Source organism: Lathamus discolor, chromosome 12 (genome assembly GCF_037157495.1).
Source record: "Lathamus discolor isolate bLatDis1 chromosome 12, bLatDis1.hap1, whole genome shotgun sequence".
In the NCBI taxonomy this organism is placed as follows: Eukaryota; Metazoa; Chordata; class Aves; order Psittaciformes; family Psittacidae; genus Lathamus; species Lathamus discolor.
The window spans coordinates 5,613,779-5,630,587 of NC_088895.1; the positions used below are offsets into that span (position 1 = coordinate 5,613,779).

At 41.4% G+C, this 16,809-nt stretch overlaps 1 protein-coding gene across 2 annotated transcripts in view; it reads right to left on the reverse strand.

The window, feature by feature from the left end:
* Window positions 1-1,203: 1,203 nt before the first annotated feature.
* DGCR2 (DiGeorge syndrome critical region gene 2) overlaps window positions 1,204-16,809 on the reverse strand; it is a 48,916-nt gene continuing 33,310 nt past the window's right edge. For both annotated transcript variants that reach the window (XM_065692518.1, XM_065692517.1), the window contains exons 5-10: window positions 16,097-16,173; window positions 13,201-13,377; window positions 11,898-12,101; window positions 8,071-8,223; window positions 7,166-7,402; window positions 1,204-6,354 (exon numbers count right to left, since the gene is read on the reverse strand). In XM_065692518.1, coding sequence (XP_065548590.1) covers window positions 6,113-6,354; window positions 7,166-7,402; window positions 8,071-8,223; window positions 11,898-12,101; window positions 13,201-13,377; window positions 16,097-16,173 — 1,090 coding nt within the window. In that variant the 3' untranslated portion in view covers window positions 1,204-6,112. The remainder of the gene's footprint in view (window positions 6,355-7,165; window positions 7,403-8,070; window positions 8,224-11,897; window positions 12,102-13,200; window positions 13,378-16,096; window positions 16,174-16,809) is intronic.

Genomic DNA, 16,809 nt, shown 5'->3' on the forward strand with positions numbered 1-16,809 from the left:
TTTCCCCACTGTGGAAGGACGTGTCCCTCGACCAGCCCACCGCCCACAGCACCCTCTGGAGCCTCCAGTCGTGTTGCTGTGAGCGCACACTCACTACCGGACAAGGAACTTCCACAGCAGCATCTGGCAGCAATGCTGAGAACACCTTGCCAGGACAGATGTCACCGACTCTGACTTGGTATTGCTCCATCCCATATCCCACCAACCGGCCAGCTCCAGCGGCAAACCTGCAATACTAAACCAGCACCACTATTTCAAAGGGCTTATTTATCCGACAAGTTTCTTGGGGGAACATTCCCTGTTCCCAGCCAGCTGTGTTCAACAATTTGACTACAGGCTCTTTCAGGAGGGGCAGCATCACCTCCGAGTATCACGGCCGAGGGGGCCGGGACTGGCCTCTCCCAGCTCGTGTTCCCCCCCAGCTCCACAGGGAATTGCAGCCGCCTGCCCTGTAAGGCATTTTGGGGCTGGTTTGAGCACAAACGCCATCTGCTGTACATCTCCCGCAGGACACAACGGGTCCCGGCAGGGACTGCAAACCTTTGCAAACCCAGAACACGCAGCCCACCACAAGGTCATCGCGGAGCCCTCCCTCCAGCCGCCTCACTGTGAGGGGGTGTAAAGCACAAGCAAGGACAGCGTGGGGATATGAACTTCTAACAGAAGGCCTTGGGTGAGAAGTCTGGAGCTGAAGAGGGTCAGGACAGCCCAACTGGTCACCAGGCTTTTCCACCAGTCTCCCGAGTGCCCCCAGCACAGGCACAGAAACTGCATCACTCAGTGCTAACGCTGTCCCCCTCATTTCACATCATACCCCCTGCAGGATCAGTCACCGACCCAGGTCATTCCCAGAGCCCTTCTGCCCTGTACCAGGAGCTGGGGATGCAGAACCCCCTCTTCCATCCAGCACAGCCACCTGAGCCTCCTGCCCTGGGCTCAGCATCTTCCTACAGGGTTGGGGAGTGCAGCAGGAATGGGCTGCATTTGACCCTCCTGGGTACAACCCCAAGACCTTCCTAAGATCAAAGTTAAATTCCACTGGACTCTGTACACAAAACTTCAGCAGCCTCCCTGCCTGAAGTTAAATGCATCTATTGATCTTGTTGCAAGATCACAGCTCAAAAGTGGGATTTAACAAGACCTTCCTTCCCAAGGCTGAGGAACCACGGTGATGCAGAAATCAGGAGGCTCTGGCACAGGCCATTTCTCTTACAGAACACAATTTATTTGGCATTTGGATGAAATGTTTCTCACAGCATCTTGAGAAGAAAAAAAAAATATTAGTGCCAACCCCAAGGAAAGAAGTCAGAACAGAAACCAGTGTCACAGGGACTGAATTATTATAGTATCAAATTTAAATCCTACATGGTATTTCACAGAATATCAAAATCTTTTATACACTGCCACAGTTAAGTCCAGTCACAAACCAACTACACAGGAAAAGCCTGCGAATGCAGTGTTGGCTAGTATTGTTTTCCAGGAGAAGGTAAAAAGCAGTGTCTCATTCTCTCACAGCCTCCCAGGCATCCTCCAGCCCGTGCACGGCCACACATGCAGCCTGCAAGCACAGCATCTCCGCTGGCATCGGCTCCAACCCGCTCCACGTTCAAGGTGCACAATACTGGCAAATTAAAGCTATGTCGTACCGTAGCAGGCAGGTAATGCAGGATGTTGTTAGGGGAATCACAGAATGGTTTGGGGGTAGAAGGGACCTTAAAGATCATCTAATTCCAACACATCTTTACCACCACTAAAAGCATCTATTCCAAAAAGAAACCCCCATTTTATTTGGAACTGGGGAACATCAGAAGCAAACTCGGATTCGTCTCCTCTACACTCATCTGCTCCAATTTTAGGGTCCAGCTCCCATGTAATTCTTTAAATTCTTTAAGATTTCCCATGCAAGGGAAATTTAAAAGAAATTTCTGTACATTGCCATGTTCCTTAGCCAGGGAGAACAAAGACGTTTCAGCAACTGAAAAAAGGAGAGATGCACATTATGGGTTGTATGAGGCAACATTAAAACGCCAGTGCTTTGCCACTGAAAAGCCACATCTGAAAGATAAAAGCATCCGTAAAATCAGCTTCAAATTCATTTAACATTATTAGATGGAAAAAGAACAGTAGTAACTACTGGTCACAACAACATTTTCTTCCTAAGTGAATCTCGAGGTACATGTGAACAGGCCATCACCATGATACCTGTGGAGGCAGAGCCTGCCCACTTAAGAGGTTAAGCCTTCAGAAAAACATTTCCCACCTACTTCACTCTTCTTCTAGATCACTGACCTGCCATGAACGGGCACAGGAATAGTCTGAGGCTCAAAACTAGACAAGACTGAACATTATGAAAACAAGTTCTTTGTACATCTGAATGACAGCTTTGATTTTCTAGCACAGAATGAAACCCACCGTCCTTCTATAACATTACAATAGTCTACAACTCATCTAATAAAAAAAAATCAGATGCTGCTGTGAGACTGTGTACGGGTATCACTGATAACACAGACAGAAGTGAATATCTAGGGCTGTTCTTGCTGGAACAGCAGAGACCTCAATATGGCACCACAGTACATCGTAAGGATGGGGAATCTGAAGAGCAGTTTTGTCCAAGGCCACAATGGGAGGTGCGAGCCCCGTGAAGAACTGAGAACTGTGGCTTAACACCACAGTTGAGCATATCCCATGAAAAATGCCCTTTCTGCTCACACGTGCTGCTGGGAATGATGTGGTAATGCCATCTCCCCCGCTGGCTCTGGAGGGACATTTGCGATGCATCAGTAGTTAAGAAAAAACATCCAGAGGAAGTGATCAGTGGTGGGGATAAAAAAAACCAATGCACAGAATAACTCCCAAAGATCTCATCATAATGGGGCAAGCAAAACGGAAAGGTCCTCCTTAGGCAAGCATCAGTCCTCTAATTGGTGCCCAGGACAAACTGCTTACCAGTCACCTTGCCAAAGGCAAGGAAGGTTTGCTGAGGAGTCAACTGCTGTCAAGAAAACTTCTCTTCCCCAGTTGGTCCAGAAGCCTGAGTAGTTGTGACGTCTTCTGCTACAAAGGCTCTTACTCCAAGAGAAAATACTCAGTGTGAAAAAGCTACATTAAAACAGGGACAAAAAAGCAAAACAAAACAATTTTATTGCCAAATTCGAAGCTCACCGAGGTAAATGAGCTGTACTTAGTGAGCTGCTCTGTCCAAGGCAAAATTTCCCTTGGTTACAGTTAAGATGAAAGAGGATAGGGGAAAAGACAATAGCAGCCTCCGTGCCAACGTACAAATGGGAAAGGAAAGGCTCAGAAGCAATGGGGAAAGTATCACACCAAGGCTTCTACAAAGAAGCCTCCATTTGGAACAGCTACAACCAGGAGCCACCGTGAAGTTGCCAGTTGTAACAGAGCTTATTTTCAAATAAAACTCATCACAGAATTATAAGTAAAATAGAAAAACACCGAACAGATTCCCGCAGTGTTAGGAGAAGTGTGAGGTAAGGTATCTGTTCACCTCAGCCACAAAACACAGCTTCAGACACTACACCGAGCCAAAAGGCCTTTCGTTATTGCGCTAGGATACTACAAAGAACAAATATATTCCATCTGGCTTCAAAAGAAACTGAAAGTTTCCTGTTTCCCACTGCTAAATGAAATATTTTTCAGGAACAGATTGTAGTAGCACAGACTTCGCATCCTACTTAAGTGTACACTATCACAGCCTGCCCTACAACAGAGTGTAGCCAGCTTGAGAGAAGTATTAACCCTAAGAGCCTAGTTTATATCCCAGTGCTTAGCTTCACCTAGCTGGACGCAGCACAAAGATTACCATCTACAGTATGTATAGATATATATAATCACCACCCAGAAACACACACACACACACACACACACACATTCGTACCTATAAAACTAAGGAAAAATCAGTACATACAATGTATAAAACGTATGAATGTGCTCAAAAATGCACAAAACCCGCTTTATTTTCGTACTTCAGAAATGCTCAGTAACTTGTATGCATGGTTCTGACTACTGCTATCCATCCACTTCATTAGACCAGGACTTCGACTCAGAAGAGGAAACAGTAAGAGATCCCACAGGGTGGATAACTGCTGCTCTTGTTTCATACCACTGCTGCTAGAGCCAGTCAAAACGCGGGCGGTGGTACGGCTCCAGGCGGATGAGGTTTCCTAACAGTGCTTCCTCCGGCTTGAGTGCCAGCAACGCACCCCATAACTGTGATTCGCACTCTCTGATGGATTCAAGATCATTAGCAAGTGTCTGAATGTCAAGACACCAAGATACGAACTCAATAACTCAGTTTTCTGTGCAAAAGGAGTTGAATTGTCAAGACCAATCCCCAAGTACAGTATTAGCCTATAGGCAAGAAACAGAATAGAAAGTAGCAGCATATTCAATGGGGAAAGAGTCAGCTGCACTGGGAAACCACAACAGTGGGTTAGGATTTGTCATACAAGTATGATTTCTCATCATTACTAGAAAAATAGATCACACACACCCCCATGCAGTGTTTTCTTCCTGTCCCTCTAGGCTTGTGCCCTTCATAAGGTAACAGAAGAACACTCACAGGGGCATTCTTACAAATTCCTTATAATGCATCTCATCTGCTGACTGTTACAGTAAGTCAAGGAGAAGCAGAGGCAAGAGGAAGATGAGGGGAAAGGCTAAATTATTTGTGCACTGAAGTCCAAATGTAAATGTAAAACCACCTGTGAAGATTATTTTGTATTCATTATCAAAACCAACAGTGCTTGATGTTGGGTTTAGTGAGGGAGCGAATGAATCATTTTGCCATCTGTAAATTAAAGAGTTCAATCGAAGAGGGAAATTTAAGATGACATATCTGACTGATGCAAACTGCTTTTTAAAATCATTTAAGTGCACTAACGTAGTGATAATCCCTTGTGGGACCTGGATAAATGGTTGGAGGACACATGGGAAATCCCTACAAGAGGGTTGGCAATTTATGGGGCCCTGATAAGGAACACATGTCCAATTAGAATTAAACATCGTGTATAGTGCGTGTTGACCACTGCTTTTCAATGTTATTTGTAGAACTGTAAAGAAGTGAAATGGAGGGAACACACATGCTAAACATAGCATGCAATAAGAAAAGCAAGAACAATGGCCTTTTATCCAGCCCAGTCTTGTGTAATTGTTCAGGAGTTAAACTACAAAGAAAAAACACCTCACTCTTCCTTACGGGGTTATAACAAACAGGGGCTTCATACAGTGAAGTCAGACTGCACCAAAATTAAGTGCTCCCTATCTCTTCCCTAAAGTACTGTCTAATATGTATGAGGATTCTACTGAAGGGACACAAGCATTACACAGACCCAGTTTTGTTTATGGTCCAGACATGTACCCAGCAACATCAGATTTTGCAGCTACCAACAACAAATAATTGTGATTGCAAATCCTAGTTTTCTTAGTACCCACTTGTCACATACTGTGTAGATCATTCATCCTGCCGTCCCTATGGTGTTCTGAGACAGCAAGGCAGATCAAAACACACAAATGTGTTATACTGTGTAACTCTTACTTGGTGGTATGTGTTTTAGCTCCTCAGTGTTCCCGCTTTGTAAAACAAGCCCCAGCCCCTTCCCCTGCAGTTCCGTCTTCTCTGCCTTTTCAGAGTATAGCACTGAAGCAAGAGAGAAAGCAACTGACTGAACAATGACTGCCCCCACCCGCCTTTTCCATCGCCTGTTTCCTGCGTCCAGTGGTATCCAGCCAAATCCAAGCAGCTTTTTTCTGATGTAGATTTTGTTTCCTCTCAGGTTAAGAAAAAAACCCCAACAAAATAAAACCCCTACCCATACTTTTCACCTCCTTAGAAGTCAAAGGAATTCTCTGCACTCTTTTCCATAGCCAATGGAAGAAAAAGAGCAGTTATACAATCCATATTTACAGAACAAACCGATTAGTGAATGAATAACGACAGCCAAAAAACGAGAGGCACAATCCTAAACTAGAACATAAAAGCAGTGTTCAAAAAACAAAGTGGAGATTCCTTCTGAAGTTCAAACCACGGATTAGTGTTTGTCTGTGCAAACAGTTGCTAAAACTCTCTCTGACCGGTGATTGGCTTTTTTCTCCTCTATACAATGGTATTGAGAGAACAGTGGCTGTGACGGCTGCCCGTAAGAGTTTCTGCCGGAGTGTTTTCACTTAGCACTGTGTCAGGAGGGACAAGAAAGGTGCTGCTGTCAGCAGAGTCTTCCAGCTCCGCTGGAGAAGGACCAACTGAGGGAGGAAGCGATCCCTCTGTAAGCTGTGGGGATGCATCACAGTTTCCTAGTGATGGAGGACTGCTTTGCACAGTCTGAGAAAGAACTCCATCTGCAAAAGACAAAAACCAAGCAGAATCAGAATGTGAGGTGTATCATTTCATATTCCCAAAGAGATTCTAGAAATACAGATAGTAAATCTATTGAGTTTTTCCCAGTTTCACATTAATGCACGAAGAGATGACACTGCAAAAGAGGAAAACTGTGTAGCAAAAATAAAACTTTGATATATAAATAAGATACTTGCACTAATCAGGCTCACTTATCTTGTGAGATATGCTGCTATAAAAATCCCAAATTGGAATGGTTTCTACAGTATGTGACTAGCACAGCTGCAAAACTGAAGAGTGCTGGGTGAATCATTAGAAAGTGGTATTTTTGGTCAATTTTTGGGGGGTGTGGGTGGGGGAAGTGGGGGAGAGAAGATGCCAGATAGATTTTATTCAAGATCTTTTGTACGTGACATTTCTCCTACTTTCTAATAGCAATTTCTGTAGACCTATCTCTGGAAGACCAGAAAAGGTACCAGAACAGGGGAAACTAGGTAACCAGGTAACCCATTCAAGGTAAGGCTTGAACACAGGTAAGGTCCAAGAGTTAAAACTATTTGCAGCAAGGATTCTACTTGAATTTCGGTGTTCCAAAGAACCTCTGAGAAAAAACAAGCTTAATAATAAATTTTTAACAGAAGACTTTTCCATTGCAGAGATAGATTTTACCATTAAATATATTTTCTTATCACAATCACTAAACCACATGATTATAGTTAATAAATAAATAAGTAAGTAAGCAAATAAATAAATAAATCTACCCTCTAGACAAAATGAAAAAGAGATACAAAAGAGAAGCTACTGCCTGCATACCTGGAGTGGAACAAAGGATGCTGTCTGGATTGACAGAAGCCTCATATGGAGGAGGTGGGTCATCTGGATGTTGAATATCTGGATACTTGTAAGCAGTATAGGGTGGAGGTGGATCATGGAAATGAAATGCCCCACCTTCCCCATCATCTGAAAGATGCAGTGGAGTAAGGCCAGTTCCAAAACCATCAGGACCATAATCAAAACCAGGCATCCTGCGGCCCAAGTTAAAATGGTGCACTATTTCAAGAGAAGAAACAGTAGTAAGTGAATTTATCCCATGCTTTCTTCTTCAGTTTAAGGCAGATCTCAACACCTTTTTCCACTTTTTACACCCAAGTCACTCATGTCTCCTGAAGACCTAATAAAGTCTACATAACCTATACAATTCAACTCCCTGCTGCTACACAATGATACCCAGACCCACCTGAACCCAGCCTATTTGTCCTGCATTACACCAGAATTTTAACCTAACCTCTCCAAACTAAGACGACACATAAAAGATATTTCACATTTGGATCACATAAAAAATACTTCTCCATTATAGTCTGGAGTTCAAGTTTGAACAACTTACCAACAGACATGCATAGAGGCACAGTCAAGCAAGACCATCATATTTCTCACCTTTATGTGTGTCAATCTGTCAGTAATAAGCATGAGGCACAAGGTAAGTGTTGATACATTTTTTCTTGGAATGTGCAGAGGTTCAGAGAACCAAAATTTGTACAAATCATGCCCAGTCCAGGCAGCCAGCACAGACCTACATCTGGGTACAACACTGACTGGAATCTACTACCGGACTTTCCCTGATGTTTTACACAGACTTTTATTTCTTTCCTTCTGCTCCCTTCATGTGGAAGCACATACACTGCTTCAGTCAGGACTTATTACAGATACAGGCTACTTACAATTTGCTCCAATCAAAGACTCTATGCGCTCTCTCCGCCTCTGGCGTAGCCGGTGGACCATGAAAAGCAGCAGAGAGAGGATGAGGAAGGAGGAAATGCAGCTAACAATCAGACGCATTCCACCGGCCATTGAGTCGAACAAACTGTTGCCATCTGTTACAGAAAACATATACAAGAAGCCTGTTATACTTCTGTTCAGGACTCATTTTTTCTTGATGTTCTTCTGTCAGTAATGGAGAGAGAAATGTAGAGTGGAGATTCATTAGGCTGGTTTAACACTTCTCCTTATTTCAAAAACGGAAGAAAATTATGAATCATCAGGTGATTGATCTATTTATTGCAAGAAGATCTAAAGGTTTCTGAAAATACCCTAGCAAAAGGGACAAAATGTTGAAGGCTTCAGGTCTCTGAAAACGGGGAAAAGGAAAGGTTAGTAGCATTTTGCACATGCATTTGTCACCCTGACATAGCTGATGATGTTACACTAAAGGAAACATCAAGCCTGGAAGCTATGGGAAAGGCCTGAGAACTTGTGCTATCTGCCTACTATTTCTTCTGGACATCTTAACTTTAACATTTCCAACAACAAAATCTCTAAACAGTGTCATTGCCAAGATGTGGTCATCTAAATTCCATGTCATTGGTACACTGGTTAGCATCACTAAATGACAGGAGCAAAAAGCACCTTAAAAAGGTGAATCAACATGACAATCATCTTTCAGAATCCGAAGAGATTAAGGTCAACAGGAATTAAATTTTTCCTAGATCACACAGAAAACAAGTGGCAGAATATGAAATAGACCCAGGAGGTTGGAACTTCTGAGAGCTCTACACCATTGCTAACCAGATCCACATTTGGAAGGCTGTTGTGAGCAAATTATTTCTGTTCTACCAGTGACAGACACAAGAGGTATTCATTTTTCACAATTCAACTGATCACACTTGGTTATGCTTAAGTAGCATGTACACATACAGATACTCTACACAAAGAAAAATGACCTAAAGATGACTGTGATGTGTTCTTTGCACTAATTTCCCCCACTAAAGAGCTCTGAATGAGAAACACACCCAGGTTAGGTGTGGATAAGAAGCAGATGAAGCACTGACTTGCTACAAATGCTAGTAACAGAAAAATCCACCAAATTTATACATTGTTAAAGTACACTGCTAATAGGCTGGTATTTATTATGGGAAGCATTCTTGGCAACAAGAAATACATTTAATAGCGCACAGAGCTCAAACATAACACCCTCTCAAATCTGGCTGTGCAGTACAAAAGCCTCTGTGCTGTCAAACCTTTTAGCAACTCATTACTGTCAGAGCTTAAACCAATGCAGTCACACACCTACCAACCAACACGCCCTCCTGAACACACAGACCTGCTGTTGTTCCTCCTCCATTATACAGCAACACCAACTTCATGAACATCACAAATTAGTGCTATTAGCTGCCTTAAATGAAGTGACTTAAGTAAAACACACACACAGGCAATGTTGTAGGCAGAAAGTCTGACTTCCACATATTCTCCTTAGGCCAGCTACAACTGCAATTCCTGGACCTTCTGGGGCATCTTGGGCCTCTATCACACTCTATTAGACTGTGAAAGCTCATGATGTTCAACCTGGATAAACTACTGTCAGGTCAAATTAGATTAAAAAAAGTCAAAGACTCAGCTTGTACACAAGGTAAGTCATCGCAAAGATCTCCAACCCACATAAGCACAAATAGATTATTTCAGAAAGGTTGTTTTACACCCAATACAGTCATAATACCCTGTAACTGCATTAGCTGAGTCACTAGAAAAGTTTCTGCACTATCATCTCTTTCAAAGTGTTTTATTTATTTGATTATTTTTTTTACAAACAGGAGTTGCAGGTCTGTCTAAACAAGAGCCACACAAAAAACGTTTTCTACCACATCCGTGGAGCAGCATGAAAGATTCTCCCCTGCTATTTATCTTCAAATAAATGACGAGAAGCATCTTTCAAGGGAGGATAGCTGTGATTGCTCAGCTTACTCCTACCACTGGAAAATTTCCCTACTATCAATCCTTAAGCAATATTTGCTATCTACTTGTAATCATTGCTCACCCACTCACACTGTGAGAACTGATTACCTGCCAACCCAACAGCAGGATTTATTTCTCCCCAGTCTCTCCTTGGGTGATTAATTTACTTACTGTTGATTAGTAAACAGTTTTCTTTCCTTTGCAACAGAGCTTAGGGAAGATATATGTAAAAGCTGGACAAAGATAAATACATGCTGATTAAAGAAAGTAATTCATTAATTTTGTCATCTGGAACAGCCATTTATAAACACCCAGAAGGAAAACTGAAATGCTTCATTTAAAAATTTCAGTGTTTATCACTAGCTGAAGTAACTTCATTATGAAGGAAGTTTGACAACTGCTTGATGATTCTTCAGCTCAGGCAAGAGTATAATGAAAGTCTCTTATTTAGCAACAGCACAGAAAGAAGAGCTTAAGGATCAGGAAGGATGTGGTGAAATACACTCTTCAAATCAGTATTCATGAAATAGTTAAGACTTACAGCAATAAGCAAGGATTAAAGAACACAGCACAAGGTTATCCCAGGTCATCTCATCCTGTCTGCTGGATGATGCTTTGCTGACACTGTTCCTCAAGATATAAAAAAAATGTGAAGACAAAGCCTTAAGTCTGCTGCTAAGAGTGGAAGGAAGACTCCCATTTTTTTCCCCTCACTCTTTCACCAACCAACCTGCAACACTAGCTACGTACATCTGTTAAAAGCTTAACCCTCAGAGCAAATGTGAATGACAGCAAAGAAAAGCCAAATGCCTTTAACAATTAACTTCTGTAGTAAAGACAAAAAAGACTGCAAATTTGGAAGCCAACAAGCACCCCTTTTTTTGCAACAGGCTGAAAGAGAAGCCTGTGATGGGAAGAGTTGACTTTCCATGTGCTCCATAAGGAGTGCAGAAGAATAGTTTCTTAGTGCACTCATGTAAGATTAGGCTCTTTTATAATACCAGGAAATAACAGTGTTACAGAATGGCTGAGGTCAGAAGGGATGTGCTGAGATCATCTAGTCCAAACCCTGCTCAATCAACATCAGGTAGAGTAATTTGCCCAGGACAGAATCCAACCAGGCGTTAAATATCCCTGCAGACAGAGATTCCACAAGCAATCTGCTCCAGTATTTGACCACCCTCACAGCAAATTCCAAGTAGGATACATTTCTTTTTACAAGTCTCTTTACAGACAAATACTGCCCCAAAAGAAATCTGCATTCCCAAATGAAGACTGAAGAACAGTCCAGAGTCAACTGAGGACTTTATTGATCCAAAACAAGAAGCTGCACCAAGATGCCAAATCCAATAAGCAAAGTTGCACATATGGATTACTATCGAACCTCTATATAATTTATAAAATCTGCTTCCCGTGTGATCCTGCATGCGAACACCCAGGCACATAAATCCTCATGTCCAGGGAAAGATGCTTAATTAGTGCTCAAGAGAAAAGTATTTTCTTTTATGACAACTAAACACAATAAAGGAACCATGCAAAAAGTGCTACTAAAAATCCTGAGTGTAGTGTCAACTTCCGCACAGAAAATAAGCTACTGCTTCTCCTACACAAGTAGCATCAAAGATGACTAATTATTTCTAACCATGGTCTGAAATGTTCCGTTCCCCACAGTTTAATATCTTCCCCCACAGGGAGTTTGTACCCAGCAACGCTGAGGCATGGAAAAGATGCATAATTTCAAACAATGTTATACCCAAAGATGACCAAGTTGAGCACTGAACTCATTTCTCTTGACAAAACTGTAGCATTCAGCTCTTACCTGGGTCTAAGCATGTAAATTTGCAGCATTCCTTAGGGTCTTTTCGATACTGCTGACACCCCTGGGGCCGTTCACACAAAGCAGCCACACACATTTCAGGTTCACCGTTGTGACATGTGCAGCTCAAACAGGGATCATTCCCTTTTGGAGTGAAATAGTAGCCTTCATCGACAATGTTGTCTTTGATATCAACACAAGTCTGGCCTAGAACAGAAACGCACATCAATATCCAAGTGCCTGTGAGCCTGCCAGACAGGAGTCCCATTTATTCTGTTAACATTAAGTGATTTGCAAACATAAGCAGACCATCAGTTAAAAGTCACACCTTCACATTAAAGCAACTTTGAAAAGAGATCTCCAAGGAGTGGGGAAGATAATGGATAGTCTGGAGGCACAGAGGGATGACTTCCTGCCCAAAACTGACAAAGTGAGTTTTAAGTATTTAATGGAGTTAGCACACTTTCAGGGATGACCAAAAAGGTCCTCTTTTGATCATCATTTTGACAAAACACATGTTCTTCAATATCAGATACCAAGATTTTATAACATCTCAGGTTAGACAAGGTAATATCCTGTCTTCCTATTTTTCAATATTTCAGGTGCAAAAGCAGATACAGGGCTGAACTATCCTCTCTTGCCATTCTGCAATTCTTTTTCCTGCTTTAAAGAAAAAGGAAACCAGAAAAACTTCAAGAACTGCAGTAAAAGTTCGACAACCTTTCTCCTTGAAAGAAGCACCATCAGTATCAGGTATCTTAAATGTTACCTGAAAATACTGCAAATACCTCTGTTGGTATCAGGCCTTTTGGAGTAAAGAAATGCAAGATACAGAACGAAAGCTGTATTTTTTCCACTTTAAGTCAGTAGCTCCACTTGCTTTTTTCACCCCCTGGTTCTAATCATTGGCTGAAAAGAATTTAACAGGATTTGCTATATGCAAAATGAAACCAGAAATAAACATTTCCTCATTTTCATGTGACAATTTAAGAGCGATATTTCCTAATAAGGCACTTTTGGTTTGCTTTCTAACTTTTTTTTTCCATTCTAACTTTTTCTCCCCCCAAGTATACTTTATTTTGGGGCGGATGCAGCAGCTCAACTAATCTTTTAGTGACAATCTGTACTGTGACTGACAACCACACATTATAGTGTTCTTATTTATCTAAACCAAGCGGAAATCTAACTCCTACACTCTTCTTTTTAATTCACTGGGCAAAAGGTAGGAAGGACAACTAATAAATGTCCCCGTATTTGTTATATTTAAACGGACAACACAGTAAACAATAAACTAAAACCAACTTACTCCTTTTGCAAAGGAATGAAGATTTCTCGTAGCAGTTTTCAGCATACCAGCTGTGTAAACCATGGTGCCGAAGGGTAGGAAAATGGAAACACTGAAGCTGGGCACAAAGAACGTTTTCCTTTTCAGACATAGCCGTACCAAAGATAGGGTCAGGGGGTAAAAATACTTCTGAAGAGCCTAGAACGAGATGCATTAGTGTAAGCAGCCTGTGGCTAAGCAAAGCTAAAAGGCTCTGTAATGTCACTCATTTCATGCACACCAACTCTGCTACAAGGCTACCGTCCTCTAGCTTTAGCCTCCATTAGCAACATTCCTCCTTCCTCTGGGGGAAGGCAAAAGCGAGGAGGGAAGGGGTGACTCACAGAGAGAAGAGGCTGCTGTTTTCAAAGTACCGGGTAATTCTGTCATTCTGAACCAGCAGCAGTGATGTTCTAATATCCCTACAAGTGCTGCTTTCCAGAGTCCCATGGGGTTTGCCTACCAATAGTTATGCACCCTTCCAAACAACACCGAGTCTGGCCATGCTTTCAACTAGTGGAATAATAACTTGTACCCATCTCATACCTGGCACCCCAAAGATGTGTGTACATCTCTGCTCCCCCACATCTTATGCTGCTCACTCAGAGTGCAGAGCAGTGCTACACAGAGAACAAGGCTTCAACTCTGCCTTTGCTGCTGCAGTGGTGGCATGGACTATGTGGTCCTTCTAACTCACATAACTTAAGAGACTATTGTGATAGGCTGCATCCAGGGCAAGGTGTTCAGGGCATTATACAACTTTCAAAATGCTATTTTTGACCAGTGACTTGCTTCACCATTAAATCTGCTGGTATGCAAGGTTGCAGAGATTAATGGGAGACCACGACAGCAATTATCAAAATTAGCCTATGCTTTCAGAAGTTACTTTGCAAATCTGTGTGCTTAAACATCAATTTTATGAGCTCTTGTGGTTAGCATATTGCAGTCTTCTCACATTACAGGCCTTTCAAACACTTTTAGGTATGATGCTTATTTTTTTTTTTACAATGCAATTAGGTTCTTCTATCAGTTTTTGAAGCCTTATCTTCCACACCCCCCAGTACTGGATTAAAATTTCCAAGCTAGAAGAGCCTAAACCACTTTTCAAACATAGCAGGAATTCAGAGAGAGTCTCACTAAGAGTCAATGAGTCTTAAGTAAAGTTTTTCAGAAGCTACTGAATGCTACTAGGTACTGCTATGTGCTTTACTTCATGTAGGTACCCCTTTATTAAACAGAAAGCTTGCAAACAAAACAATATATAGTATTGAGAAGGCTTAAATTTATACAGTGCATCAAATTAAATAAAACTTGTGATAAAAGACAAGTACTATTTTTCTGTCACTTATGCCTCCCTGGTAGGAAACACTGTCAGCAGATGGCAGTGCAGTCAACCTTCCGAACACCAGAGAAAGGTCCTTTAAGAGGAGAATGCCTTTTTTTAACCCACATAGGCTTCCCAGGAGAAACCTACCTACATAAACAGTTCTGTCCAGACCAGAAATCCCTGTTATGAGAAAAAAGTCGGACTTTCCTCCCTTCTTCCCTTGCTGTTCAAAGACATCTTCAGGTGCTCTGCTTTAAGGAACTAATGGCAATGATCCTGCCTCCACAAGAAGCAGCAGTTTCCTCTGAATATTCAGTCAACTCTCTTCACTTAAATGATGAAAGCAGTATTTTTGGGCATGGCACCATGCAGGGTTCTATTACTTCTCACGCACCAAAGTATTTTTCAAGACCCAATCATTCAGCAAAATTCTGCTCAAAATTATGTATCTGTCCCTAATCGCCAGTTTTCCTTCCAGGTTTTCCATTACTGAAACTTGTACATGAGAAGAAAACTGCTCAGATTAGTTTTCAAATGCTATACCGGAATTCAAGTGCTGATGCTTAAAAAAGACCCCTTTCCATTATCTAAACCAATACAGCATTTAGAGATTCAATTCTACACATAAGAGCAACTGATAGAGTAGATTCAGACTGGATACTATGAAGAAATTTTTCTTGTGAGGGTGCTGAGGCGCTGGCACAGGGTGCCCAGAGAAGCTGTGGCTGCCCCATTCCTGGCAGTGTTCAAGGCCAGGTTGGACACAGGGGCTTGGGGCAACCTGCTCTAGTGGAAGGGGTCCCTGCCTATGGCAGGGGTTTGGAACTGGGAAAGCTTTAAGGTCTCTTTCAACCCAAACCATTCTGTACAGATTCTATGATAAGACAACTTTAATCCCTTGATTGAATTAATTAAAAATAAGAAACATAACTCTGCATTTTCAGCAGAGGGAGCTGCTTGTTTCGCAACTAAACAAATTCAGTGATGCCTATCAAATTAACGCTCAGCTTTTCATATAAACTGGGATTTATTTTTGGTATTAGGTAAATTTTGTCTTGGTTTACGTAAACTATCTGAAGTACAGTAAAGTGAAAAAAATCTGAGTAATTCTCCAAAATTCAAGATTGGGTTTGGTTGGGATTTTCTTTTTTTACATAAAAAAATACCAATTAAAAAAAGCTAAAACCTCGAGATATGTTACTTGCACTAGTCCGTGCAAATACTAGAATAGGAAATCAGCAGTTGATCTAGACAAAGAGCAAGGAACTACAGAGTAGCTTCCTTTTCTCAGCTTAATCAAGGGGAAAGCCCAAATAAACAGAAAAACATGTTCTTTCCAAAAAATACCAATGTGAAAACTATGAAACTTCTTACACTTGAAAATAAGATGCTTCTCAAGTAATAAATTCTTTTGATACAGTAGAGCAAAGTAGTTCCTCTTCACTATTTCAACACTATCACTGGATGAAGCTATATTGTTCTTGCAAATAATATTCATATTTGAGACAGTTTCATGGGCCATTTAACCAAGTAATAACTGGGGAGGCCTACCTTTATAAGCTACTTCCCAGTGACCTTCTAGAGAGTGATTTCGATTGGTAATCACATACTGATATCCAACCCAGAACCTAAAAGAAATTGTGTTAGATTCTAAAGATAAAAGCCAAAAACCATACTAACAAGTTAAATTAAACAGAATCTTCCAATGTCTTTATAGGTCAAAGCTAACTTTCAGAACATTGATGATTTTTTCCTTAGCATTTCAGCCCATACATTAGCAATATATAGAGATACAGCTGAAGAACAAAGGGAAATACTTGATTGTTTTCTATGTTTACAAATGGTAACTCACCATGTCTTTTATTTCTACTCACAAGCACTTTATTCTGTTTTTATAGCAGCACTTCAGCATCTCAAACCCAAAAACCACACAAAAGCACCCAGAAGTCAAATATTTTATAAGCATACACAGCTAATGTTAGACTATTCCAGATCAAGCCATCTAACTCTGAAGAGACAGAGATACAGCATTACTGAACCGCTCCTGGCGATCTGTCACAGCAGCCCATGAGACTGACAAAAAACCCACAGGCAAAAGAAAGGAACTGGTTGTGGTGAACTAACAGTATGCAATATCTAAAGCCACAACATTCTTACAACTCAAAATGGCTTTTTACTTCACTCTCGTCTCAAGCTTGCAGTCTTTCATAGGACTTAAAGGAAACAAGAATTCTGTTGAGTTTTAAATAATTATTTCTACACAA